We start from the raw sequence: 27,909 nt of genomic DNA, 5'->3' as shown, positions 1-27,909 counted from the left end.
TCTTTCTGTATGCTTTAGAAATATCTTCTTGCTGTTTTCAGTCATAGATTTGAATAAAACTTAAGAGTACTTTGTCCAATTATGTAACAAAAAGTATGTTAAAAGATTTTTGGTTTGTGGATGGTTTCATCTTTAGTGTTGAATGGTTTTTATTTTACAGTGTCATACATTTTCAATGTATCCACTCTTCGTTAAAAAAAACAAGCAGTTTTTTTAATCTATGTGTGTATGTTCGTTTTGTCATCAAAAAGCATCTATAGACAAGTAAATTTGTAACTAAATGATTCATTGTTATTTCAAATTGTCCAAATGGTACTTAATCCTACCTTATTTTAATTTGCATTTATTTGTATCTTCAGTAAAGGGACCTGGATTTCATTTTATTAGAGAACTAAATCTCACCTAGGTTAATTGGCATATCTGAGAGTGCATTTTTCCACATCTGAAGTTTACTATTAAATAAATTGCCACTGTGGCACTTTAACTGGACATCCTTAAAGGCTGAAAGCACTGTACCTTTATCAATACCAAAATTAAAACCCTAAAGAGTTTAATCTACTCAGTTTTATACTTATAACTTTAAAAGGCATTGGAATACCAATCTTTACCTGATATTTATGGCTTTACACGTTTCATTTATTTCTTCTTCCTTGTTATGCCTTGATGCCTATAAATAAATTTCATCCTGAATACTTAATTTTTTTCGTGTATTTATTTGCAAATATTTGTTGTCTTCAAACAGGTATTCTCTTTTATACCCTTAGATTTCTTTTGTCTTGTTTTAGGTCTCTAGTGTGAAATAGGTGGCAAATGGTACTCAAATATTAAGCTTTAGGAACAAAAACATTTACCAGGAATTATGCTCAAATACTTAATTTTACTTGTCTATTTTTGGCTTCAAAGGAGAGAAATTGTCATAACAAGTATCTCCTTTCATACCTGTGAATACTTCACTAATGCGGATTATTAAGAATACCTTGTGCTTTTCCTATCAAGAGATCCAGCACAGGTACAGGCTGTGTATACAGACACGCTTAATAATGCAAGAAATATATTAAAATAGCATGGCTCAAACCAATTGTGTGAGACATGCTGCTACTGGAAATTCCTCGACAGAAGAAAAGTTTTGGTCACATAATTTTGGGAAATGCTAACTTGGACAAATACAACATTTTTTATGCTTCCAAATCTTTTGTGGCTTTTACTATGTTAGTATGCATTGTAAATAGCCTGTGAACTTCCTAAGGAAGTTCATTATTGATTTGCTCTACAAAATGCAATTTAGGGAACGTTAACTGTTACATTCTGATATTCTTGTTACCTTATCTTATGTCATTTCCACTTTCCAGTGCTAAAAGGCATATGAAAAATCTTAAATCCTAGCTACTTTAACCTATGGGACAACATTTACATATTTATTTGATATGTTCTTCAGTAGGTGTTTTCATGTACTGAAAGTAAATATTGTATTTCTAGTGTTTTCCTGGTTTCTATAGTAAGTAGTTAGATACAAATTAGTGGTTAAGCATTTATGGCTACACCCAATCTTTATACTGCATACCAGCTTCAAACGCAAAGCTGGGAGGAGATAAGAGAGATTTATAGTTAGTGGTAATGCTTCTGATATACTTCCCCCCATTGTGCTGTGCTCTGGCACAAAGTGACGGTGAATTCCTAATTTTGTCACAAGAAGGTCAGATCAACTAAACTATACTTCACAGTAGAAATTTATGTTACTTGTTTTGTTTTAAAATAAAAAAAAAAGATGTTAAAAACTAGATATAACCTGGAAGTGCTATCCAAGCTAATTACATTTATGACTTAGACTTTTTGTGTAGCTAGATTGCTTTCTGTGTAATATGTAGCAGTTTATCTGGGAAAATACATGCACTTTTTAAAAATTTATTCACTTTGGGCTCGGCAGCATGGCCTAGTGGCTAAGGTCCTCGCCTTGATCCCATATGGCTGCTGGTTCTAATCCCGGCAGCTCCACTTCCTCTCTGTCTCTCCTCCTCTCAGTATATGTGACTTTGTAATAAAAATAAAATAAATCTTTAAAAAAAAATTTATTCACTTTTACTGGAAAGGTATATTTGCAGATAGAAGGAGAGACAGAAACAGTGCTTTCAATCCACTGGTTCACTCCCCAGGTGGCTGCAATGGCCAGAGCTGAGCTAATCTGAAGCCAGGAGTTCCTTTTAGGTCTCCACATGGTTACAGGGTCCCAAGCCTATCCTCTACTGCTTTCCCAAGCCACAGGATGGGAAGTGGAACAGCCACAGTATAAACTTGTGTCCATGTGAGGTCCTGGCATTTGTAAGGTGACTATTTAGCCACTGAACCACTGTACAGGGCCGTTCACTGGTTTTATTGGATCCGCTGCAGCATATCTTTGAACTAGCAAAGTTTTCTAGGAAAATACTGTCACTTTAATAATAATGATGCTGGGCCCGGCGGCGTGGCCTAGCGGCTAAAGTCCTCGCCTTGAAAGCCCTGGGATCCCATATGGGCGCCGGTTCTAATCCCGGCAGCTCCACTTCCCATCCAGCTCCCTGCTTGTGGCCTGGGAAAGCAGTCGAGGACGGCCCAATGCATTGGGACCCTGCACCCGCGTGGGGGACCCGGAAGAGGTTCCTGGTTCCCGGCATCGGATCGGCGCGCATCAGCCCGTTGCGGCTCACTTGGGGAGTGAATCATCGGACGGAAGATCTTCCTCTCTGTCTCTCCTCCTCTCTGTATATCTGGCTGTAATAAAATGAATAAATCTTTAAAAAAAAATAATAATGATGCTGTTTGGCCCCGGCAGCGTGGCCTAGCTGCTAAAGTCCTCGCCTTGAATGCACCAGGATCCCATATGGGCGCCGGTTCTAATCCCAGCAGCTCCACTTCCCATCCAGCTCCCTGCTTGTGGCCTGGGAAAGCAGTGGAGGACGGCCCAGTGCATTGGGACCCTGCACCCGCGTGGGAGACCTGGAGGAGGTTCCTGGTTCCTGGCTCCTGGCTTCGGATCGGCACAGCACCGGCCGTTGCAGTCACTTGGGGAGTGAATCATCAGACGGAAGATCTTCCTTTCTCTCTCCTCCTCTCTGTATATCTGAGTTTGTAATAAAAATAAATAAATCTTTAAAAAAATGATGATGATGCTGTCACTGAAACAGGAAATAAAACCCTGTTTGTACCATGGGACAATTCTTACGATACTGATATTTTTTGCCCTAGTCATAATTTCTTATCTCTTCTTACACTATAATAAAAAGTCTTGTCTGTTGATCTTGAAAGTGATGTTTGGATTAAAAATGTATGTCTTGTAGCTAGTGATTGATAAAGGCATCTCTAATATCCAGTGGAGCTTTTGCTTGTCATTGTTGGATATTACTGTTTGCTATTAAGATATATTTTTCTTATGAGGGCTCTAAATGGGGAAATGTTCCAACTCTTAAGAACTGACCGGCATAGGCCTTCTATAATTTTTGTATACATTTTGAAGTTTCAGTGTGTAGTTGTTGTCTGGATATCATAGTGGGTACATTAATAAAGTGTTTTTCTATATCTGCATGTTCAATTTGAGCATTCCTTTAAGTTGAAAATTTAGCTTCAATTCTTATAATGGCCTAGTCTTTGTAGGTAAAATTTAGGGGAAAAATCTTTCCAAGATAAGGAGAAAATACTATGGTACAAGATACTGATGGTTTTAAATAATGGTCGTTTAAAACACAAAAGTTACAGTCGCAATTTGGTCTGTGAAGAACAGTAACAGAACAACGTGCAATGGGGCAGTAAAGGAAGCTAGGCCACTGTAGTGCTGCTTTCAACTCTGAAGGAACAGAGCAAATGTTTAATGCTTGCTTCGCTGCCTCCCTTGGAAGAACACAAACTTTGCAGTCCGTGATTGTGTCTCTTCCCATGTTCTGAGAAACTTGGCTAGGACTTGGTACAAGTAGCTTGATACTCTGCAACATTTTCTCTGTGATTTAGCTGCCAGTGTGCCAGCAGATGTCACTATGCAGATGGTCTTGTCTTTTCCTCCAGCCCCTGATGCTTGTAGCCTGTGCATTCTTCTGGTCTCTTCGCAGCTAGATTATGCTTTGTGGTCCTGTGACCTTCTTTTTTCTTGTTTTAGTCTATGTGTTTTTATTCATTTCCTGAGGATAATCAGAAGAAGTACATGCCCATTTAGAGTTTCAAAAGTTTGTTAATTGTTTTGAATACAGTGGAAGCTGATGTGTAGATACTGGGTAGTGAAAATGCAAATTAACTTTTGAGTCCTTGTAGATCAGTACATTCAGTTTATCTCTGTATATTCAAGTGTTGTTGATATGACATGTTCCCAAGAGGAGCTTTGAGAGTCTCATATCTTTCTATATAAGGAAGGACCTCTAAATCATTCAAAGCCCTTTTCTGTTAGAATTTGAATCACAAAATGTTTACACATTTTTCGGTATGTCGAATCTATTAACAGTGCTCTGGAAAAGCTGTTTTCATTCTCTAGAACCAGCTTTCTGTAGCCAGGAGGTACTTGGCTTGAGGACGTGGGGTGCGGTCAGGGCAGGGAGGATTTGGAACACTTGGAATCAGTTGTTCCTTCCTAGTAAAATAAACTATTCAGTGTATCATACCGAGATAATAAAAGTATACCTGGACTTCTGAAGGCGGCATTGTTCATGCACGTGTCCTTGTGGTCAGTGTTTGTTAGGTGCTTGTATGACAGTCCTATCACCATGTTTCTTTGATTATGTGTGCTACCACTGGGTAATACCTAATTAGATACCTTCTTAAGGATGACATTTGCATATCCAAATGTATTTTGGCCAGATGTTTTAGAATTTCAGTTAATATGACCTTCATTATGCTTTAAGTAAAACAACAGAACAAGGCCTATTTTAAGTTTGGTGTTACTCCCTCGCAGCAGAGGGAAAGACAAGTTAATGACTGAATAAGTTGCAGTAAAAGCAAAATCTGAAAAGTACAGTTTTAAGGATCACTTTATAGTTATTTCTGTATTTTGCACCTCAGGATTATTCATCTTCATTTTTTTTGGTAAAGGAGTGGCCTGGAAATGTCATCAGTTTGACCACAGAATGTGTTGTGGTCCCCCTCCCAACTCTACATGGAAATGCTGACTTTGGAGAGCAGTTTAATAGGCATCTAAAACTTTAATGAAATGATCATTCTTTCAGTTTTGAGTTTGTTTGGTGTTTTTAACACTGATTATGCTGTTCAGGAATACTGGTACCTGAAAAAAGAGAATAACAGAATTAAGTACTTGCCTAGTCCTCAGATATTAGAATTTTTTATTCATTTTTGAGCAGATATTTTATTTGCTATAGGAACTAACAAAGTAATTCTCAGCAATAGAAATAACAAAATTAATAGGAATGACATCAGTTAAGATTATTCACTGGTAACTTAAGTAACTTTGAATACAGGGCCTGCAATTCTCCGTATCAGTGATCTGAACAACTAATGAGAGATTAATCACCTACAGAGGAAGTATTGAAGGGCAGTCTTATTTTGTGAGCAATTTGGAGTTAATGTAAAATTTTGTCTGTTGAAAGGAAAATTGTTTTAATAAATTACTTAGTGTGAGAGTGTGGCTGATATAGTAAAACACAAAATGTAGGATATTGGTTAGGGGAAATCACTGATTCATAGAGATAGTCTATGGCAATAATTTTTATCCAGGGTTGTAAATTACAGTTTTCACAGAGAGAGCTTCTAGAAAAAAAATGCACATTAAAAAAGTACATACACAGAGAGGGTATACCTAAGAAGCCATTGAACTTGACTGGACAATAACATGCTGGACTCTATGTTTGGTATACGCTTGCAATGGGGGAATCTCAACTGAACTTGAACTATGGTTATGCAACAAGGTGGAGGAATCCACCATGGTGGGAGGGTTTGGGGAGGGGTGGGGAGAATCCAAGTACCTATGAAACTGTGTTACATAATACAATGTAATTAATGAATTAAAAATAATAATAATAAAAAAAGAACTAAAAAAAAAGTACATACATCAGTATGGTGTTTAAAACTTGTGTATTACCAGAATTAATGCTAACATATCAGGCCCAGTGCATGGCCTAGTGGCTAAATCATCACTACATGAGCAGAGGTTCCGTTTGAGCACTGGTTCATGTTTTGGCTGCTCTACTTCCCATCCAGCTCCCTGCTTGTGGCCTAGGGAAGCATTAGAGGATGGCCCAAAGCCTTGGGACCCTGCACCATGTGGGAGACCCAGAAGAAGCTCTTGGCTCCTGGCTTCAGATCAGCTCCCCTTCGGCCATTGCGGCCACTTGGGTAGTGGACCAGTGGATGGAGAATCTTTGTCTCCCCCTCTCTCTGCAGATCTACCTTTCCAATAAAATAAATAAATCTTAGAGGGGAAAAAAGACTCACGTATCTATGGGCTAAGTGATATTTTTAAATTGACAACACATGGAAAGGAGAGGTAGGCTTTGTTTGAGATCTGTGCTAGCTTTTATATTGGCAGCCTTATATTAAAGCCTCTATTTCCCCCTCTATTCTTATATAGTCACATGTCTGGAGGCAGTTAAGAAACAGATTATGCTTTCCAGCAGCTTTCCATTTTTATGACTGGCAAAGATGTAAGATTTAATATGGAAATAGGCACCATCTTACTGATCTTTAATTTTTTTATTGTTATTTTTTTTTAATGAAAAGTGATGGGAAAGGGTGATTTTTTTTTATTTTGAGGAAAGAACTTAAATTCTTTTTCCATTGATTCGTATATTGTAAATATATCTTCAAATATTGTTCATTTGATGTAATGTGTGATGTATCTTTAAAATGGGGTCAGTATCAGCATATTAAACAATGCTGTTCCTAAGAATAATCGGGAGGGAAGCATTTCAGCACAGGATGTACTCCTGCTGAATTAAAACGTATTACAAGGGGCAGGGCCCATACTCCCTCTCCAGACTGTGTTATGCTTTCCAAGCAGGATTTTTAAAAAATTCCCTAAGAGGTTCTCTCTTGGCAAAGGAAACTACTTCATTTGAAATCACAGAAGCTAGCAGCACTGGTTTAACACTACCTTGGCAGCAAGCGGAAAATTACAGTGAGTTTACACAAGGTCCAAATTGCCCATTGTTGTATTAAGCAAGTAGTACTATGTAGTTGCAGGAAATTCCACCAGAGAATGCAAGTTCATCAGATTTTAGGGTGAAATGGACATCTGTTTTGTGTCATCCCACCATTAGTCCATACCTGCCTGGGCCAGGGAGACTTGGCCCTGTATAATCATCTAATAATGACACTGTGAGGGCACGTGCACACATACTCCTCATGTACAGACGTTTAGATTTCTTTTCTTCAGCTTCATGGAGGTAGAGGCCATTTAGGGTTTATTTGAATAAGATCAGAGAAATTATATATGGGAAATTTCGTAGTAAAACTATAAATGCCTTTTAAATATTTGGAGTTTACTTTCTTGAAAAAAATGCATCATCCGCCTTTTCTTCCTTTGTTCGCCATCAAAAAGTTGAAGAAAATTCAGAATTGGGGAAGTACTGGTTTATTTTGGTGTTTTGTTCATCAGTGGCCCCGGTAGTTGAGTATGCAACTCGCCCTGTCTCGGTGACCCGCTACCTCCTTGCCTCTTCTCTCTTTCCACTTGGAGACTGACTAGAGAATCTGTATGAAAGGTAGCTTTTTCTTTCTGTAGTTTTTATTATTATGCTTGTGTGAAAAAGCAGCCATCTGAATATGAAATTACAGGTTGTACATTGCTGTTTCCACATGGACTTGCCGTGTTCCTGATCCAAATTAGTGCATTGTAAAGTTCAGTTTTGCTGTGGAGACTACAGAGACCTTAACCTACATGTAATGCAGGAGTGGAGGTAAAGCCAATCAACTACACCTTTGGCAGGTACATTCAGTTGAAGCTTTGTGCACTTGATATGAAAAAATTGATTGTTTCATCAGCAAGTTTTGCCAGACCCCATATATTACACAAATTGCAAACAGAGAAGTCAATTCCTATTGAATGAAAGCTACCATTCTGGTAAAGGCATTCCACTGGTTTGCAGGAACTCTTTTGCAAATTTATTTGCCACTTTTAGCATATGAGGAACCTTGGGCAACCAGATGTTCCAACATTCTCTTGGGACAGACAAGATAAATAACTTAGCTGTTCAGCACAGAAGCTTACTGACCTTTTCCAGATCTCTAGGGAGCCTTCACACTTCAATAACCCACGGCACAGTAGTTTCCCCTAAGGCTCCCTTTATAGACCTAACCTGAATCTCTTTCCTATTCAGATTTTCCTTGTCACTTTTTGAATGATTGGCTACAAATTTACAAGGCAATATTCCATCAAGTAGTTATTTAGTAAGCTTACATTTAAATGAGACAAGAGGTTTATCTCTAAATTTTAAAATAATTTATTGTATCATATCTACATAAGTTAGTCTTCTTTTGACAGGTTCAGACTGGAATACATCCGAGCACAGTAGATATGTGGAAAACTTTGCAAGCTCTAAGATTTTTTCTTGAAATGATTATATGGAGGGTAAGGATTTAAATTCTTGACCTTTAAATAGATCTTTGAAAAAGGAAAAAAAATCTTTGCGGCTACATATTTTAAAACATTTACCTTTAAAAAGTTAATGGAGAATACTCACTTTAGCAGCACATATACTAAAATCAGAATGATCCCCTCTGCAAGGATGACATGCAAATCTGTGAAGCGTTCTGTATTTTTTTAAAGTTATTGGAAATATATAAACAGGTACTTGTTTCAGTTGTACTTCTACATAAAATGTGGTAATATCAATAATATAGTTATATCAAAGGAGATTATCATAAATCTTTGCAAAACATACTATTCCTGTTCTAACAGAAAACAGAGTAAAACTTAGGCAAAATTGAAGAGTAAATAAGGACTTGGTGCAATAGCCTAGTGGCTAAATTTTTGCCTTGCATCTGCCAGGATCCTGTGTGGGCACTGGTTTCTGTTTCGGCTGCTACATTTCCTTTCCAGCTCCCTGCTTGTGGCCTGGGAAAGCAGTTGAGGACGGCCCAAAGCCTTGGGACCTTGCACTCACCTAGAAGACCCAGAACAAACTCCTGGCTCCTGGCTTTGGATCAGCTCAGCTCTGGCTGTTGCAGCCACTCTGGAGAGTGAACCAACGGACGGAAGATCTTTCTGTCTGTCTCTCTTCTCTTTGTAAATCTGCCTTTCTAACAAAAATCAATAAATCTTTTTTAAAAAAAATGTAAGATTTTTTTTTTAGTTTATTTAAATGTGAGATCACGGATATATGTGGAGCATGTTTGGGCTGGAGAGTTGGTTGGGAGGGGAAAGGTCTCTGTTTTCCATTCTGTGTCTGCAGAAGAGAAAGATTACATCATCAATCTTCATATGATCTTGGAAAAGGGAATGGCTTCATGATACTGCCTCAGATTCCCCTGTGAGGGGAAGTATGTCCCAGGGGAGAGGTCATTTGATTGATATAGATGGGTAGGGTTTACAAAAGTTCAGGGGTTGTGTCACTTCCAGCTAGTGAACCTAAGCAAGCTACTACCTGTCCTATTAGGGTTGCTTTAGGGTACAATCATCATGCATTCTATAGTTCCTATCAATTTAGGGTTGTGTGGCTTGCTTGTCCCAACTTTGGAGTTTTCTGTCTCATCTAATGGATCCTCTCATAAGCTGGAGAACTTCCATTCAGGTGCCAGTGGCCATGTTCACTGCATCTTCATTATTTCTAAAATGTTGTGTTCCTTGCCTAGGAATCAGTAGCATAGGTGGTCTGATCATGCAACATGTGCACCATAGCCAAACCAAACACCTGTGGCTCTGATCTCTGAGATCAGAGATCCTGACCTGTCTGAGACCGATATGAAATGAAAGGATGGACTTCTTGCTGACACCAAAAACCATTGTTTGGCCTTTCCCCCACAGCAGGTGCAGCAGCCCCGCCCAGGGAGCTCTAGCACTCTGTTCCTATAGCCCCCAACCTAACCTGCCCCAAACCCTGGCTCTGATGCATGCTGGCAGGTGCAGCAGCCTAGCCCAGGGAGACCTGTGTTGCTGGCTTGCTGAACCTGCCAGCCTGGCCCACTCACAGCCCTATCTCTCAGATATCCTGATGGGTGCAATGGCCAGACCCACATCAAAAACCCTTTGTGACCCCCAACCCAGCCCAGGAACACTGACAAGCAGGTGTGGCAATCTGCTTTCCTCCCTCCAGCCCTTACAGATTGGAATAGGCAACTATGCTAGCACAATGGTACAGTTAATACAAAGTTTGCATTAACCAGACCCAGAATGCCAGCCAGCTATAGCTGCTTTTCTTCTAGCAGTGTGACGCTTGCCTAGGTACAAGGCATCCTAGTTAACTGCCTACAGCTGGAGTAAATAGAGTTCTAACCATGGTCCTTTTAAGATCAAGGAATCTACTTTTAGAAAATGTAAAAGGTGTATTAGAAATATATTATGTGAAGTTGGACTTAAGATAATTGGCTCTGAAAGATATAAAAAAAAAAAATTCTTTTCTTTAAACCCAAAGAATTGCAGAATTCCTTGTAGAAATAGTCAGCTGCAAGATTGGCTTTTTGTAGCATGTAGAACTGCTGCACTCCGTGCCAAGATCCTATATGGGCACTGGCTCGTATACCAGTTTGGCCACTTCAGATACAGCTCCCTGCTGATTGTCAGGGAAAAAGTAGTGAAAGATAGTATTTGGAGCCCTGCACCCACATGAAGGACCCTGATGAAGTTCTGGTTCAACCCTGGCCTGTATAGATTTCTGTTTGCCTCTTCTTTAACTCTGACTTTGAAATAAATGAATGAATCTCAACAATATCATTCATTTCATAAATGTAGCCATTCTGTTTCTGACCTGTATACTTAAAAGTAATTATGTTGTGTTTAACAGTAATCTTCATCTGCTTTTTTACTGTCTAATAAGGTAGTTGATGATGTTATCTTCACAGGTTGTTCGATAAATGAAGTATTTCCAACCTGACCTTTTATAAATTGTGTGTTGCTATAAAGGTGATATTTGAAATTCATTTGGCCTCTGGATGAAAGATAAAGACAAATGATTGTCAGGAGGTGGACTTTGAGTACAACAATATATCTACATCTCATATCAGACCACCTGAGTTCAAGTCCCAGCTCCATCTCCAGTTTCAGCTTCCTGCTGATGGGTACTCGGGAAGTAGCAATGATAAGTCAAATACTTGTGTCCCTGATTTCTGTTCCAGCGTCTTGGCTTTGCCCTGACTGCTGCTTAGATCCTGTGGGCATTTGCACACTAAATCATCAAATGGAAAGCCTGTCTCTGTTTTACTGCCTTCCAAACAAACATAAGTAAATTTTAAACAGAAAAAATAACTGGCATAAAAATACAGTATCTTGTTTCTGGTAGGATGCACTCCAAAGGTTCACTGGAATGAGCTGACATTAAACTAATTAATGGGCAAAATTGTACTTTTTTTTTAAATGCACAAAGGGGAATCACAATGTGATTACCTAATATCTGAAACTTTAGGTATTTATATGTCGTTCTTCACAAGGGTGGTAGAGATGAGGAATGCAACAATTGATTAGCAATAAATATCTTTTTTTTTTTTTAAAAAAAAAAAGGTTTATTTACTTTTTTTAAAAAGGCAGAGTTATATGGAAAGAGAGGGGGAAATTGATAGGGACAGATGTTTCCTCTGCTGGTGTACTCCCCAAATGGCTGCAATGGCCAGAACTGTACTGGTCTGAAGCCAGGAGCTTTATCTGGGCCTCCCCTGTGCCTGCAAGGGCTGAAGCACTTGGACCATCCTTTGCTGCTTTTCCAGAAACATTAGCAGGGAACTGGTTTAGAAGTGGAGCATGGGCTTGGCGGCATGGCCTAGTGGCTACAGTCCTCGCCTTGATCCCATATGGCCGCTGGTTCTAATCCCGGCAGCTCTACTTCCTCTCTGTCTCTCCTCCTCTCAGTATATCTGACTTTGTAATAAAAATAAAACAAATCTTTAAAAAAAAAAAAGTGGAGCAGCCAAGATACAAACTGGCACCCATATGAGATGCCACCTGCTATACCGTAACTCGAGCCCCTCGTAATAAATGAATTTATGTGAGTGAATGGATGGAATCAATGATCAGAGTGGTTTAGTAACAAGGATCAGAGAGTAGGTTGTCTTTGGGAATTAAATAGGAGGAGGAAATGGACAATAGTTCCTGACAAACTCTTGTCCAAATGTGGTTAATTGGTTCAATTTTATTTCTACAGAAATGAGTTTAGTTAATAAATACTCAGGTGCCAAGCATGTTTATGATGTTCTTTGACATATAAGGGAGTATCAGAGTAAAACCTCTTCTAGCATCTGCTGCTCTGTGAAAGATTTTAGTTTAAAATAATCAGCAAACTACGGTGCCATATTTTTAGAGTGAATTTCTCTAGGCTCCTGCAAATGTAGAAATGCACTGTGCCCTTAGAACAGTTGGTTCAAGCAGTACTTTTACTAATCTTCACTAAGTCAACAACTAAGTGCCTGGAGGATTTTGAATATCCTCAACAAGGTTTTCTTTCTGTACTACTCTCCTGAGATTATAGCAAAGCATGCTTAGACAATATTTGTAAAAGTATGTAGAAATGTGATGAAAAGCTGACTTTTCCCCCTCTTTTTCTTGGGCAGTGTGCTGGAGAAGAAAAACGAGTTGGTACACGCACAGTGTTTGTTGGAAATCATCCAGTTTCAGAGACAGAAGCTTACATTGCACAAAGATTTTGTGATAATAGAATAGTTTCATCTAAGGTAAGTTTTTTTTTTCTTTTTTTAACTCAGTAAAAGTTCATTTACTAAGTAAAATAAATGCACTTGATTGTGTTTCTGAGGAATGTAGCATATGCTTATGTACTTTGACAGGTCCTACACAAATCCTTATAATTATTTCCCTGAAAGGGAGTTTATTAAAAGCAACCTATAAGGGTGGTGTTGGCATAACGGACAAGTGAAATTATGTTTGTAAACAGATATAGACTGCATACAGATGTAGATATGTGAAGCTAGGTTAAAGTAGTGTACTTTTGTAGAAGATTTACTTGTTTTTGAAGTTAAAGAGAGATCTGTCGCTTATTGGTTCTCTCCTCAAATGCCAGCAACACTCAGCATTGGACTAGGCCAAGCTGGAAGCCAGCAGTTTCATCCAAGTTTCTTACGTTGGTGGCAAGGGCCCAAGCACATGAGCTACGCTCCTTTGTTTTGCCAGGACATTAGCAGTGAGGGAGATTAGAAGTGGAACAGCTGAGAGATGAACTAGCCCCTATATGGGATGCCGGTGTCACGGGAAGAAGCCCTGGAAGTGTACATTTCATTATTAACTCTATTTCTTCCCCTCTGAATTATGTGTTTACCATTTCTTCTAGTTAGCTGCCATTTAATTTTGATTTGCTTTGTCATAAAAGCTGTAGATCAGTTAATGGGGAATTGGTAGTATAGTAACTTCAGAGAAGGAAGGAAATGAAATCTTGGTACCATAGCCTGAATACAGTTTAATAATTGTGAGAATAGTTTACAGTGTGGTGGTCAAGAACTTCATCCCTAGAGACAGTCTTCCATAGGAAGGAAACTAAGTCACATCATATCCCTGAAATCCCAATTTTCCTATATTAAATATATTTTAATAATATCTAGCTTGGGGGATTATGGTGAAGATGAAATCATCTACAAGAAGTGGTTAACACTGTCTGGCATATAGTAACAACTCTATATAATGATAGTTGCTATTCCTGCTTGTCTTTTTGTGACTGTTACCACTGCGGTCCTGAGCAGTACTGTTGATTTTATCAGATTCACAGATTTTGAATGTTATGGGGTTGTCTCCTAAAAGAAAGCCTTTAGGCCTACTCTGGAGATATGAACAGTTCCAGAATTTCGTCCTCAGATTGCTTTTTGGCTGTTGGTGTTTGTACTAGAAACTTTTCATTGGGGATATAAATAATTTATGGAACATGTTAGATGTCTTCTAGCTTTGTAGAAATGTCAGTTTCCTTTCTCCACCATTGTGTGATAAAAACAACTTTTATCTTAATTGAGAGTTTATTTTATTTACAGATACTATTTGGTAATGTCATTATAGCACTGAGAATGTTAATGCAGGAAACACTGAAGACAAACACATTGATCCTCTTTAAATGTTAACATAAAAATTGTAATTTTTTCCTCCTGGCAACAGGAATACTTTACTTAGGAAAACTTGTCCTTTGTGGCTTTACTAGTTAAGTAAGTACACTGCAGAAACTTGCAGTTATCATCAAAATTTTGTAGCTTTTACAGAACTTGGAAACTTTTTTTTATACCAAAAGTAACATTGATTGCACCATGCTAGATTTGTAGGATCTTTTGCTTCCAGCAAATGTAACTGCTTTACAGTTTTTTTCTTTAAAACTCATGATCCCAATCTTGAAGAGCCTTCGTTCGGATAACAATCAGTGAGCTCCACCCACCTCTTTGAAGCTATGCCCAAGGTTAAAATTAGTATTTCTTTGTCCCAAAACATCTTGTATTACATTTTAAGCTTAAAGTTACACTCACATTTCTCCCCATTAAAAAAAAACAATCAGTATAATTTATTAGACTTCTCTTGTCTTAGTCATATTTGTTCCTGATAGCACATTTTAAGTTAAATTTTGGTCTCATTATGATTGCTCTGAGTGTTCTTTCATCTGAATTTTATGATGTAACCAGAAAAAGTGCTTAAAAAAAGAAACCTCTGTGAGGGACTAGTAATGAAAATAAGACTGCTGTGCTGCTTGGTTGGTAATTGACTCCAACATCAAGGACAGTTGAGAAACAGATGCAGTAACTTAACAAAGTAAACAGTTTCTCAGGATCTGATTGCTTAGTCACAACTACATGCGTATTTTAAAACTAATGTTTTTTGAAAGAATTATTTGAATGACAGTTACAGAGAGAAGGAGAGGTGGAGACACACACACACACACACACACACACACACACAGAGAAAGATTGTCTTCTGGTTCACTCTCCAGACAGCTGCAGTGGCTGGAGCTGAGCCAATATGAAGCCAGAAGCTAGGAGCCTCCTCTGGTTCTTGCACGTGGGTGTAGGGGCCAAGGACCTGAGCCATCCTCTTCTGCTTTCTTACGTCATAGGCAGGAAGTTGGATCAGAAGTGGAGTAGCTGGACCTGAATTGGAGCCCATATAAGATACTAGCACCACAGGTGGAGCCTTAGCCTACTATACTGTGGTCCCAACCCCAAAAGTCATCTTAAGAAACAGTTATTCTGTCCCATTGTATCTAAATGCATCTTGTGTTAGAAAAGGCAGTGCTCATCCTTAGTTCATTCACAGTCGACTGCTAATATTATTACTTTACACAGCAGTCACCTCATTGAATATCTTCTTTCCTTTCTCTCTTTAAAATATTTATTTACTCAAAAGCTATAATTTTAGGGACCTTGGGTAGGGGTCTGTGGAGTAGAAAAAGAATGATAATCTTCATCTGCCAGTTTGTCCCCTAAATGGCCAGTATAGCTGGGACGAAGCCAGACTGAAGCCAGGAGCCAGGAATTTTTTCTGGTTCTCCCACATGAGTCCAGGGGCCCAACCCTTGGGCCTTCTTTCACTGCTTTCCTAGGCACATTAGCAGGGTGCTGGATCAGAAATGAAATCCCTGTAACTACAAAGCTGTGTCATGAATACTAACAATAATAATAATAATAAGTAAGAAAAATGGTACATTTTGAAAAAGTGGAGCACCCACTTGAACTGGTATATAGGATACCAGCATTTTCAGCAAGCAGCTTAATCCACTATGCCACCATACTGTCCCCCATTACCTGTCTCTTGTGCTGTATCAACAAATTATAACAACTTATTTGGAATTCTGGCTTTCTCATCAGCATTTTCTATGCTACACTGGAAATTTGGAAAGACTTCAGGTACACAGTCCAAAGTCTGCTTACAATTTCATTGGGAGTCCATCCTTTATTGAGGAGTAGAGATGCATACTGCAATCTATCTTTAGTTTTAAATCTTTTACATGAATACTATGATAGTAAAACAGATCTACTTATTTCAGTAAATGCTTATTTGAGGAAAAATCATCTCGGAGGCAGGCATGTGATGTAGTGATGGAGTTGCTGTTTTGGCCTCCTGCATCCCATGTCGGAGTACTAGGTTGTATGTAGGCCAGCTGTTCTGCCTCCATCCAGTTTCTTGTAGTAGTGCATTCTGGGAAGCAGTACATGATGGCTCAAGTACTTGAGTCCCAGCCACCCATGTGGGCAGGGGAAGGGGCCTGAATGAAGTTCTGAGTTCCTGACTTTAGCTTGTTCCAACTTTAGCTATGGCAGACATTTGGGGAGTGAACCAGTGGATGGAAGGTCTCTTTCCACTTGCTTTCTCACTCTTTTTCCACCTCTCTACTGTCCAAATAAAAATGAGGAAAAAAACTAATGTATCACACTCTGTGTAAAACAGCTGCTATAAAGAACTGTAAAACCTAATATACTTTTAATACTCTGTTATTCCGTAATGGGGCGGGAGAGCAGAGAAATCTTCCACCTCCTTAGAATGTGTGAGGAAGACGTTAAGTATAACCTATCAGGAATATAACAGGTAACTTACAGAAAACAGACTCGAATCAGCATTAGACATTAGCAAAACTATAAAGACATACAGGGGGAATCAAGAGTGATCCTGACAGCCTCTTAACAGGAGGTCATATGCACAGCGCAGGGAGGAACCCCAGAGTGGAGCAGGGGGACAGGAGGAGGCTTGTAGCACAACCCTGGAGACTCCCAAATCCTCACCAAGGATTATCAGTACGGGCACCAAGGAATACATCCCAGCTGCCAAAGAGACTACGGGGAACTGGAGTGCCTTCAGAGGCCGAGAACTCTGAGCTCATCCACTCCCTTTCGGATCTCCCACAAGGGATGGAAGAAGCCCAAATCCTTCCTCACAGGATCCAAGGTCATTGGAACAACAGCCAGGAGCCCTGAGCAGTCCGCAGAAACAGAAGAACAGTAAACTTCCTTTGGGACCCAGGAGGGGAGCTTTCTCTGGTCCTTAGTTCCAACTTTGGATCCCCACCCTCTCTTGCAATGACCATCAGGGTCGCTCCAGAGCTCCCCCCCCCAAAAAAATTAGATCAGATAGACAGAGACCAATAAGGAAAGCTTAGAACAGAGAGGAAACAGTCAGCGTGGACTCACACATGCCTTACTAGGTAGGACACAAGAATTAGTTACTCCTTACCAAGGTATTGAGGATTTCTCTGCACACCCTTCCTAAAACTGTTCTGCACTTCAACTGTTGACATATGCCTTATCAGAGTTATAACCCAGTTTGAACTATCCTAAAATTCGCCAAGTTCAGTAAAAATTATGCTTCAATACTATAAACAGCTAAATATAAAAATGAAAATAGACACGAGACAGCTGAATAATACCCTATAGCCATTTTAAGGTGTATAGCAGCAGTTGTGTATAAACTAAAATAGAAATGTCAATGAAGCAGTCACAGGATGTGGTTAAGAACTTGCATTTTCTAACGTATTGGTCACTCAATACCATGTCAATTACATCCATAATGTTGTAAATTGTTGTTGATGTTATGTTGTGGCTTCTAATTGATCGGGATGATATTCTGCCAGCTCTGCTTTCAGACCAGAGATGGTCTCTCCAAGAAACAGTAAGATGCTGGTCTCTATGCATGGTGCATGCTTGTAATGAAGGAACCATGACTGGATTTGAACTGTAATACTGCAACAAGGTGGAGGAATCCACCATGGGGGGAGGGTATGGAGAGAGGTTGGAGGAATCCCAGAGCCTATGAAACTGTCATAAAATGAAATGAAATTTAAAAAAAAAGCAGCTGCTATACAAATTTTCTTCCTATGATTAACATTGTGTTTGGTTTATAGAAACTCAGCAATCCTGAGTGTCTACTTTTCAGATAAATAAGTTAATTTGGGTTACTTGGCATAAATGACTAATTCAGTTTTACTTAATTGCAACACTTTCCATAATGTATACTTCTTTTGCTCTGCATTAAATATCATCTTTGTATTGTAATAAAAATGTAACAGTAGCTTGTTATTTTTTACTTCAATAAATCAATGGAGTGAATGGCCGAGATACAAGTTTTTGTTTTTTTGTGATTTGCTTATTTATTTGAAAGGCAGGGGAAGTGAGCGAGATCTCCTTTCCACTGATTCACTACCCAGATAGACGTTGCAGCCAGGTTGATCTAGGCCAAAGCCAGGCGCCAGGAGCTCCATCCTGGTTTCCCACATAGGAGTTGTGATCCCAAGTGCTTCCAGTTTCATCTACTGCACATCTACAGGCACATTAGCAAGAAGCTGGCGGGGACTCCAATCTGCACTTGATGGGATCCTGGTGTTGTAAGTAGTGGCTTAACTCATTGTGACACAACACTGGCAATGTTGAAGAACAACACTTCTCGCCAAACTAATTGTGGGTGTTGCTGTAGAACCCAAACTTGGGTCCACTAACTGATGCACAGAAAGCCAATCACTGATATTGGGGTAGAGGAGAAAGGCCTCTATTGCAAAGTACAGAATCAGGAGCCAGACAACTATTGCTTAATTTCTGAGCTGCTTAATGAGTTCAGGGTGAAGGTTCTTATGAATTGAAATTGTGGCTGAGCTGTGCATGTTCAGTTCATGTTCCTGGTTAATGTATGCTCTTGACCTTCTATTGATTGGTTGATGCTGTGCCCTTTAGGGAATTTAGGATGATCAGATTGGCCTATAGCTGGTAGCTACCATCTTCCCTGGGTCTGGAATACCCCCTGAACAATCCAATCCCCTCTGGACAATATAGGCCTGAAAGGTTTTTTGTTTGTTTGTTTTTTGTTTTGTTTGTTTGTATTGGAAAACCAAATAACTTTTTTGAGTCCAGTGACTAGAACCTTGTACTGTACAACTCTCAGTTAAATGAATTCCTTTTGATAAATGATAGGCAAGGACACCTTAGGCTAAGGGAGACACATTAAAGTCTGAGTCCTGCCTTTACATTATACAGTTTGGTCTCAGCCCCAAGACCACAAGTATTAATAAGGATTTCTCATATGCCTTCCCTGTGCCAAATCCTGTGGTTGATACATGTGGAAAGAGGATGTTTCTTGTGAAGAAGAGAGAATTAGCAGTAGTTTCCTATGAAGGGAATACACAGAGTTCCTCAAGGAAGCAGTTCATTTACTAAGAACAGTGGCAAACTCACAACTGGAGCTCAAAACAATAACGATAAAATGTTCCCTTTTCCTGTGTTAACACTACTCTTTCTACAGGACTTTATCTGTCCTTGTGCTTATTTGTTTAATAGAAAAAAAATTTTTTGTTTGGGAACAGAAGGTCAGTCTGCCAGAAGCTCAGCTTTTAGCCTAATGTCAGGGTTTAGTTTATGGTTTTAGAAAATTGATCTTAAGTAATTGGCACAAATAAGTAGCAAACTATGAAGGGTCAGCTTCCAGGTGGTTTTCAATGTTTATTTTTGTTTACAAGCTACCTTGAGAATCTCATAATATGTGTGGACTTTTTTCCTCTGAAGTGGTGCACATTCATATACAATTCTGCCCTTATTTTAGAATGATCCTTCCTAAGATACTTCTCTGGACCCTATGGGAAGAAATTTCTAAATTGGATGTTCATATAATGCAGCTGTTCAACTGAGTGTATTTGCATCCATTTGTCTTCATTCTCTCAAAAATTCCCTGAAATTTGTGCTTCATAAGTTGATAAAAAGAGATATCACTTGTCAGTTTCCATATACTCTGGTACTTTGGCTTTTCAGTTACCTTATTAATGAATATATTCTTATTATGCAAATAATTGAGATAGAGAATATTGAAGTATAAATTTAGCCTTCTAGGTTAAGAAACACTTGCTCATTTCTGCTTTTTAGTCATCTGTATTAAGTCATCTAGAAAGTTCAACTGCTATTGACTTTTAGCTGACCCAGTCATTGAACTTAAAGTATTAGTGAGAGAAGTACATATAGTATGACAGCTGACCCCAAAGCTCTCTCCTTAGGCCTTTCTGCAATTGCGTACTGAAATCTTTACCTAGTACCAATTTCCAAAGCCCATAGCCGTATGATGTTGACTAAATCAAAAGGCCTCTGTGACTTAAGGTTGTGCATAAATCTCAACTGTCATGGATATGGAAAGTACTAGTGAAAGAAGTTTGTATCTCTGAATGCTCAGTCATTTAGTGGTTTCCTGAGGCACATAATTTATTTTCTACTGTCAGGCATTGGTGTAGATATTCAGGGGGAATGTAATAAACAAGACAGAATGAACTACCTATTCTGATAAAACAGCAAGAATTACATAGAGAGGGCCTGGTGTGACAGCCTTGTGGCTAAATTCTCCTCTTGCAGAGCACTGGGATCCCACATATGGGCACCATTTGAAGTCCCGGGTGCTCCACTTCCCATCCAGCTCCCTGCTTGTGACCTTGGAAAAGCAGTGGAAGATGGCCTAAAATCGTGGGATCGTGTACCTGTGTGGAAGACTTGGAAGAGTCTCCTCCCTCCTGACATTGGATCAGTTGAGCTCTGGCTGATGAGGCTACTTGGGGAGTGTGAATCAGTGGATGGAGGATTTTTGCCTTTCCTTCTCTCTGTAAAGCTGCCCTTAGATAAAAATAAATAAATCTTTAAAAAATAGAAGTAGGAAAAAAGAATTATATATAGAATGATGTTAGAGTTCATATCAAGGAAATAGGAAAAAAGAGGTTTAGGAGCTGCTAAACATTATAATGCTTTCTGGAGAAAAAGCTTCTTATATACTATACCTCTAGATATATGCTGTTGTGTATGTCTGAGGTTTGGGTTTCAAAGTATTAGAAACAGTAACTATTATAATATTGAATGATATCAGCTATTACCATTAGAATTTTTCTGATAGTGTTCCTTATTTCTTTCCCTTGTAGTATACACTTTGGAATTTCCTCCCAAAGAATCTATTTGAGCAGTTTAGAAGAATTGCGAATTTTTATTTTCTCATCATTTTCCTTGTACAGGTAAGATAATAAATAGCAATTCAACTTTTTAAAAAAGGTTTTTTCATAATACATTTCCTTGGTTCAGGGATTTTCTCTTCCACCCTCCCTGTTCCCACTCCTCCCGCTGTCTTCCCCTATTTCATAACAATAGTTTCAAAAAATCACAGTCCATCATTCTGCTATTTAAGTCTATCCTGAGATTCTGGGTATAAAGAATGGTATGAAATCCAGCATTCTACTGTCAAGATATATTTAGCAGTTTCATTGGGCTTCCAATTTTTATTCAGAAGTAGAGATGCATACTGTGACATATCTCCATGTCATGGTATAGTTGCCTCCACTTTACTGTTCTTCTATATAAATCTATGTACATGTATGTTTACCTCTGTATCTATTGATCTTGGATTTTGCATGAAGGTTGCCTTATATCAGAGAGAACATGTGATATTTGTCCTAATAGGATTGTCTTATGTCACGGAGCATAATGATCTCTAGTTGGGACCATTTTGTTGCAAATATTGGCTGAGTAGTATTCCATACAGTAGTTGTACCAAAATTTCTTTAGCCATTTCTTTTTTTGGCAGGTATCTGTGTTGTTTCCATGTGTTTGCTATTGTAGATTATACTGCTGTAAATATAGGATTGCAGGTCACTTTCTCACTTTCTCATATGCATATTTCACTTCCTGTGGATATATTTCCAAAAGTGGGATAACTGGCTCATATGGTAGATCAATTTTCAGTCATCTCAGCACTCCATACTGACTTCCACAGCTATTCAACTTAAGAAACTTTGTTGACTCAAGCAAATTTTCATTCCATTTATAACTTTGATTTTCTTAGTATTTTGGGGAGTGGTGGTGATGCTGGTGTTCTGAGGCTTGTTAGTATGACTTTTTATAGTAGAAGTATTTTACAATTTAAATGATTTTTATAGGTTTCTAAAGTATTCTTTAACTAGAAAGCATGTTTAGATTCTGTTTTGTTACTTTTTAAACAAAGTGTTTTTCATATTTTCATTTATCTTGCAAAGACATGATTCATGTACTATGAAATGAAATGGTACATACCAAAAGTGAAATTGGTTCAACAGATTTCTTTGTTAAATATCCATTTCGGTCAAATTGAAAAATCATCAGTTATTTTCCTGACTTATTTATTCACTTAATGGATGGGTGAAAGCCTGGAAGATCAGTCTGTTTTTATGTTTCTTCTGCTGTATTGTAAATTGTTGACACTTTAAATTGCATCTTTCATTTTTAAGTCTATGTGATATAAAATTTTTCCTTGCTATAATTCTACATGAAAATTTTTACTACATTAAAGGTCCTTTTTTTCTTATCCAATTTTTTTTTCTTAAAGCAGATAAGTGCCAATGAATGGCTCAAATGCCTTATTGATGTTATGTATTTATCCGCTTTGAGTCTTTGAGTGAATGGTACAACTATTGAATTTGGCCTGCTATTTAAAACCATTGTGGGATATAAGAGCCAGTTTTCATCATGAATTTAAAAAAATAATTGAAAAGGAATTCCTCTGTATCCATGATCAGATATCTTTTTTTAAAGATTTTTTTCATTTATTTATCTGAAAATCAAACTTAGAGATGGAAAAAGGATAGAGACGGAAGAAAGAGAAAGAAAGATCCTGCATTCATTGGTTTACACTCCAAATGGCTGCAGTGGCCAGAGCTAGGTCGTCTGAAGCCAGGAACCAGGGAAATCTTCCACATCTCCTACATGGGTGCACAGGACTCAGGTATTTGGATTGTCGTCTGATCCTTTCCCAGGTGTAGTAGTAAGAATCTGGATTGAAAGTAGAGCAGCTACCTACTTTCAGACCAAGGATGGTCTCCCAATGAAACTGTTGAATGTATCTGTACAATAAGATGCTGGACTCTGCATGGTCCATGTCTGCAATGAAGGAATCATGACTGGATATGATCTGTACTAATGTAACAATATGGAGGAATTCAGTATGGGGGGAGGGTTTGAGGAAAGGTTGGGGGAATCCCAGAGCCTATGAATCTGTGTCATAAAATGAAATAAATGTAGTTAAAAAAAAGTAGAGCAGCCACAACTAGAACTGGTGCCAGTATGAGATCCCAGTGTTATAGTGGTAGCTCTATCCACTACACCACAACACTGTCAGATTATCTTTCAGATATAATGTTTACTACAGAGTTTTTCTTGCAAGAGTCATTTTACTTGGAAGGCAGCGCATTTCAGCATCTTAGCATCCATGTACCAACACCCACCTTTGTGCCATGTAGTACAACAAGTAGCAGTAGTGGTGGTAGGTGCGTGAATATTGTGGAATACTACTCAACCATAAAAAGAATGAAATTATGTCTTACAACAAGCTGTATGCAACTGGAAACCATTATGCTTTGTGAAATAAGCTAGTCCTAATAAGACAATTGTCATATTTGCCCTGTCTGTGGTAACTAATATACAAAGTACAAAAAAGATAATTTATATGAGTGAAACTGACCTGACAAAGTTGGATTATTATTTACAACTTTGTCTATACTCATGAGGAACAGTAGGGCTTTTTTCTACTTGCTGTTCATTGAATTCTTTACCTACTGGAGTGTAAAGTCTGTGGTTGTAAAGTAAACTGAAAATACGCCATTGTGAAAATTTAAAAAAAGAAAAAGGAAGGAAGGAGGAGGGTGGGTGTGGAATTTTGGAAGGATGGAGGGTAGAGGGGGAAGCACCACTGTGCTTCTACATCTGTATTGTGAAATATATAAAATTTGTTCATCTTATATATGTAAAATAATTTAAAATTTTATGAGAAGATTTGACTTTTAAGGAATTTATGTTATGGATGAGAATATAGTCATATTTGCTTATTTTAGTGCAAATTCTTTTAGTAGCATATTCATAGTGCTGTGGGCATACAGTAGAAGATAGATATTTTTCTGCCCAAAAGAGAGAAAAATTTAAAGAATGATAATTTAAACTGAACCTTTGAAATATTAAAAGGCATTTAGTGTTTGGAGAATGCTAAACTTGTATCTCAGGAGTATTGAAAAGGTTGCCTAAAAGCACAAGAGCATGTAAAATCTTACATTTACCCAGAAATGTAAACTGTTTCTATAGCACAGTAATACTGCAGGGCAGGCCTGACTGGACATGGGAGATGAGATTCTGTAAATAATGAGGACAGATTGAATTTATGATCTCCCTTCCTCAAATCAGTTTTTGTTTTTTATCATTGGAAAATATCCACTCACGATGTTAGATGGACACTTGGAAGACATATTTAATCAACAGTTGCTTCTAATTACCAGTCATACATTTGCTTCTTAAACATCTTGAGGACTTTGTTCCAGGTCTTGCTACCACCTTTCTCCAAACCATTATGTTTCACCAAGATTAGAGCAACAGGCTCCCAAATGCACTCCAAGCTCCCCTGCTATTCCCTTCCAATCCATCTTCCACAAAACTGTGGGAATGATCTTTCAATCTGCACTTCCAATCATGTGTCCTCTTCCTTCATAAAACTTCAAGGATTGAACACTGTTTATGGGATACAGAAGGCCCTGCCTGGATCGGATCTCTGCTTCTCTCTAACACTACACTGTCTCTCACCACTGTTTTTTTTTTTATTGTTCCTGGTAAATCCCATTTCTAGTTAACTCCTGTTTGCTCTTTAGATATCAGTGTCTGGTTTTATCTGTAAGCTGCTACCTACAAGAGAGCAGGGGCTTATCTCCATCTTATTTAAAATAGCAACTCAAGAAACTGGCTGAAGTTGCATAGGGGCTGACAAAATGGTACTCAACAAGTAGGTGGTAAGTAAATGGAAATATGCCGTTGAAGGAATTAATCCAAAATGGGATAAAAATTAAGTTTAAACTTAGGACTATTTCTTCAACCTCACTGCAGGTTTCTTTTATTTTAATGAAAATTAATGTTTACTCTGCTATTGCAGTGTTGTGTGTGCATTTTTGTCTGAAATTCCTGTAACATGTAAATGCTACATATGAGTTAATGGCTATGTTTGCTTTTGCCTTCAACTTAATTTCTTTACCTAGGTCACAGTAGACACACCAACTAGCCCAGTTACCAGTGGACTTCCACTTTTCTTTGTCATAACTGTTACAGCCATTAAGCAGGTAAATTTCTTGTTTTCATTTATGCCTGCATTTCAGTACAGATTAGTTCAAATTTCATTGCCAAATGCTTTGTTTCATATTTATATACAATGAGCAGTATGTTTAGTAGATTAAGTTTAGAATTAGCTTTCATTGAGAAAGAGTTAAAATAATAATAAAGCATATCCTTGATTTACTTGCTGCTTTCTCAATATTTGTGCGTGGGGAGGGAGGTAAGTAAAAACTAAAGAATAGGAAGAAACTGTAGCTCAATTGGAAAATGAGAGGTGTATTTTTAATATGCATTCATTGTTTTAGTGAAGTGAGTTGAAAATTTTTCATTTCAGTGGATGTTTTCTTGTTGCCTATGGCATTGAACACCAAAGCATAAATATTTTATTTGCTTCCAAAGAGGGTGGTGGATAGAGGGACATTTATACCTGTTTTAAAGCTCACACACTGACACAGATTGTCCTCAGTATTTTGAGCATTGTCTATACTAGTATCTTTGGAAAATCCCTGAAAATGGAAACAAGAAAATTAGAGGTGAAGGGATTGGTAATGGTATTTATCATGTATACAGTTAATCCACAGAATCTACTTACGAATAAACTTGTAGATAGTACTTAACAAAGGGCTTTTAAAAACATCCCAAAGGAACTTGCAAAATGAAGGCCTGTTTACAGGTGTTGAGAACAAAATACCTTTCCTTTTGGGGTTATCTGGTCTTCTGTCTTGCCCACCAGGAACTGTAAGATGTTTATCAAATGTTTGGTTGCTAAATAAAGACTTCTGGAATGTTCTTTCCTCTAGGCTGTTAGGATTTTTTTTTTAATAAAATTTTGGTTTCCAAGAATAGCATATGTGGCTTTCAAACACTTGTATGGGTTCATTTTCTTTCTAATGCTAGTTCATATTAAGGCTTTTCCCCACAAGCATCCCAGAATGCATTCTGTGAAATGATAGCGTGGCATTGTTATCAAGAGAGAGGAGTGTATGTAATACCCAAGGTGGAACAAAAGGGACGAAAGTGTTCAAGAGATTTTTCAAATGACTATATTTAAAAAGCCATAGACATTATTACAACAAAATAAGCAAAAGGCTATAAAAATCACACTTGTATTCAAATAAATATCATCCTTCCATAACCCAAAAAAAGTAACCTATTATCTTTCCATGATTACTTTCAACTCTGAAAAGTGAACACCAATTTATATTTTCTTTTATCTTCAAGTCAGTGAAAAAGTTCAGCTTTTGATCTTTACAACTTGCAAAACAATCCTAGTGTGCTTTTACTCTTATCTGCAAGTGTTAGAGAATTGTGTTTCCTTGGAATTGATCACTACAACAATATACTTATAACACAGTATACAGTATTAGCAGTTAAATCTTAATAAGAGTGAAAGAATTACCATTACCTTGTACATGAGTAGGATTATAAGAATAAATCATAGTCCTTCACAGATGAAGAGTATGAAGGCTCTTATTACATAAGATTGTATTGATATTTATTGGTAGAATGGAGGAGCCTGTTAGGGTACGAAAGCTGTTTACCTGGAGTGTTTTGAAAATCTGTCTTATTTACTATTAAAGTTTTCAGCATTGTCTCTTTAGAATTCTGACTGGAAACTAAAACGGCAATTATGAATATCTACTCTTCATTCATAGAGGGTGGGTATAGAAATTAACAGCTTAATTTATTTGAGCTTGGTTATATAGTTGTTTTTATCCTTTTAGGGATATGAAGATTGGTTGAGACACAGAGCTGATAATGAAGTCAACAAAAGCACTGTTTACATTATTGAAAATGCAAAGCGAGTGAGAAAAGAAAGTGAAAAAATTAAGGTACTTTTTTTGCATAGTTTTCATTGTGGTAAAAACACACTGTTTTAAAGTATACAATTCAGTGTCTTTGGTACATTCACAATAATATCCATCTATTGATGCTGTCTAGTTCCAGAATGTTTTTCATCCCTCAAAAAGGAAACCCCAGGACCATTAAGCAGTCATTCCATATTTATTCCTATTCACAGTCTCTGGCAATGTTAAACCCCTTTCAGTGTCTTTATATTTACTTTTGGAATTTTCATATAAAATGTATACTCTTGTTAACTTCTGTGGATGGTTTCTCTCAGAATGCTTTGGGGCTTCATCTCTATGGTAGCATCTATCATCATTTATTCCTATTGCAGCCTGGGTAATAGTGCATTGTGGCTGTACCACATTTTGCATATCTGTTCATGAGTTTGTGAACGTTTGAATTATTTCCACTTTTCAATATTATGAACTTTGCTGTATTCAAGTGCAAATTTTTGTTTCAACATCTGTTTTGAATTATTTGGGCTAGGTACCTGGGGTATCATTGAGTCATGTGGTATTACTATGTTTAACTTTTTAAGAAAGCTTTCTTTATTTGAGTGGAAGAGTGACAAAGAGCATTCTTCCAACTACTGGTTCACTCCACAAATGGCTGCAGTGGCCAGCACAGCCAGGCTGAAACTGAAAGTCAGACACTCCATCCCATCAACACCTCCCAGGTGTGTTAAGGGGCGGGATTCTAAGCCAAGCAGCCTGGATTCAAATCACCTGATACGGAGTGTGGGTCTCAAGCAACAGCTTAATTCACTGCCCCAAAGTGCCAGCCTCTGTTTAAATGAACTTACAAACCTGTTTTCCATGGTGGTATACCATTTTACGCTTCCACCCAACAATATGTCAGGGCTCTGAGGTCCTATTTTTTTTTTTTCAAGATTTCAAGCGATTTAATTTCATTTCAAACTAA

At 38.0% G+C, this 27,909-nt stretch overlaps 1 protein-coding gene across 8 annotated transcripts in view; it reads left to right on the top strand.

The window, feature by feature from the left end:
• Positions 1–27,909, top strand: part of ATP11C (ATPase phospholipid transporting 11C) — a 167,377-nt gene that overhangs the window by 57,774 nt on the left and 81,694 nt on the right. For all 8 annotated transcript variants that reach the window (XM_058659041.1, XM_058659047.1, XM_058659044.1 and 5 more), the window contains 4 exons: positions 12,661–12,780; positions 20,952–21,041; positions 25,068–25,148; positions 26,865–26,972. In XM_058659041.1, the coding sequence (XP_058515024.1) occupies positions 12,661–12,780; positions 20,952–21,041; positions 25,068–25,148; positions 26,865–26,972 (399 nt within the window). The remainder of the gene's footprint in view (positions 1–12,660; positions 12,781–20,951; positions 21,042–25,067; positions 25,149–26,864; positions 26,973–27,909) is intronic.

This window comes from Ochotona princeps, chromosome X (assembly GCF_030435755.1).
Source record: "Ochotona princeps isolate mOchPri1 chromosome X, mOchPri1.hap1, whole genome shotgun sequence".
In the NCBI taxonomy this organism is placed as follows: domain Eukaryota; kingdom Metazoa; phylum Chordata; class Mammalia; order Lagomorpha; family Ochotonidae; genus Ochotona; species Ochotona princeps.
The sequence above is the reverse complement of the archived record's forward strand: the minus strand, read 5'-3'. Positions and strand labels throughout refer to the sequence as shown.